At 34.6% G+C, this 1842-nt stretch overlaps 1 protein-coding gene across 1 annotated transcript in view; it reads left to right on the forward strand.

Moving 5' to 3' along the window:
- The first annotated feature begins 741 nt into the window (after positions 1–741).
- LOC106474105 (cyclin-L1-like) overlaps positions 742–1842 on the forward strand; it is a 16348-nt gene continuing 15247 nt past the window's right edge. Inside the window, exon 1 of the mRNA XM_013934796.2 lies at positions 742–1165. Within this exon, the coding sequence (XP_013790250.1) occupies positions 956–1165 (210 nt within the window). The 5' untranslated portion in view covers positions 742–955. The remainder of the gene's footprint in view (positions 1166–1842) is intronic.

Below are 1842 nucleotides of genomic sequence, written 5' to 3' on the forward strand. Positions count from 1 at the left end.
GACACACGCGCTCGACCCAACTGTCCGTCTCTATCTCTGTCTGCAATTCAGCTACATTGTTGCCGTCACTTCTTGGCGGTCTTATATACAAGAATACCGAAAATCTAGTAAACACTCGAGGCTTCATGAAGGAACATGAATTTTCTAGAAGCTCATGACGTGTTATTAGCGTCACGTGACTTCCGCTGTCGTAACAATATGTTGTTGGTGGTGGTGTTTAGTGCAAAACTACACAATGGCCTATTTGTGCTTACCACGAGGAATCAAATCTTGCATTTTAGCACCTTAGTCTGAAAAGTTACCGCTGACCCACCAGGGAACTGAATATATATACGTACATAGCATTATTGTGCCCCCGCTGGCTCAGCGGTAAGTCTGAAGACTTATCACTCTAAAAATAGGGGCTCGATACCAACGGTGAGAAGAGCATGAATGACATATCCGTGTGTGTTGCTTAACTTTAACAAAAGTGTTGAAATGTAGCTGAGGTTACCTTTTTAAATTATAGAATAACACATGTATATATTATAGAAATCTACTTTACAGAGAGTAATGGAGGTTTTGAAATCTTGGGAATAACAAATGTTTGTTTCACAGTAACTGATTAGAAATAAAATTCGTGGTAATGGTGTCATGCACAGCTTCACAGAATGGAAGCTGTTGTTTCGATTTACGTCATCATTCTCGCCTACGTATACTACAAGATCCGGACAACGCACAAACTTGAGAGTTAAGTTCCTACACATAAGGTAGTCTAGGGATTATTTTGCAAATTAAAGTGTATGTCTCTCATTCTTGTTCAGTGGGAGTATCAATTTATTATAATTAATTAGTTTTCTCGTTAAGAAGATACTTGCAGTTATTATTTTTTTGATTACAGGTATTGTCGATAACACTTGATCGCGTATGATTACTAGATTAGGACACATCTTTCTTCCTTGCTTTTCTGAGGAAAATGGCGCTCGTGAATAACGAAGCTGTAGAAGTAAAGAAATTAAATTATGGTAGAGTGATACTGACTTTAGAAAATTGTATATTGCCACCAAATAAACATTCTCCCACACCTTCTATGCTGGATGGTCTTGATCGTGAAACTGAACAAGATTTACGAATTTTGGGATGTGATCTGATTCAAACATCAGGATTTCTTTTGCGATTACCTCAGGTATGTTAAGCCTAACACAAGTCTCACTAAGACTTTCTCTTAGTGACTTAGTTTTACCACTACTAGCACTAGTAGTAGTATACTTCATAGTATTAATACTAGTATTGAAGTGAAACATCATTACATTTACCGTCCATACACTAAAATATATATTTATATTATCAAAGTTAATAGAACTAATAATAATATCGTTAGTACGCTACTGGAGTTTGCACGATTATAAATGTGTGTTAATCATATTCATTATGCACACATTTCAGTTTCATGTACAGTCTTAAATATTTAGTAGTAGGGGTTTCAGTGATTTTTAAATAATGAAAAAAAAATCACACACCATTGGATTCTACAGTCGGAAATTAGATTTACACTGCAAGTTCAATTATTTAGTTCATAATTAATGAAAAACAATTAAAAATCATATCTTTTAATCAACCCTTTGCTCCATGCTACCTTTCTGTTTGAACAATGTTAACAAAATGTTTGATTTATCACTTTTCCTGGTAACCTGATACTGCATGACATCTATGTCAAGACAAGATAAAAAAGTAGTCCCCATAATTCCATCCATTTCAAACTCATATACGTGTATTGTTATATGGATAAATGAAATGAAAATTGTCGATAATCATATTGTTACGTCTCTGTATGTTTGTTTGTTAATTCTTCTAAGATACAAG

Source organism: Limulus polyphemus, unplaced genomic scaffold (assembly GCF_000517525.1).
Source record: "Limulus polyphemus unplaced genomic scaffold, Limulus_polyphemus-2.1.2 Scaffold6823, whole genome shotgun sequence".
Classification (NCBI taxonomy): domain Eukaryota; kingdom Metazoa; phylum Arthropoda; class Merostomata; order Xiphosura; family Limulidae; genus Limulus; species Limulus polyphemus.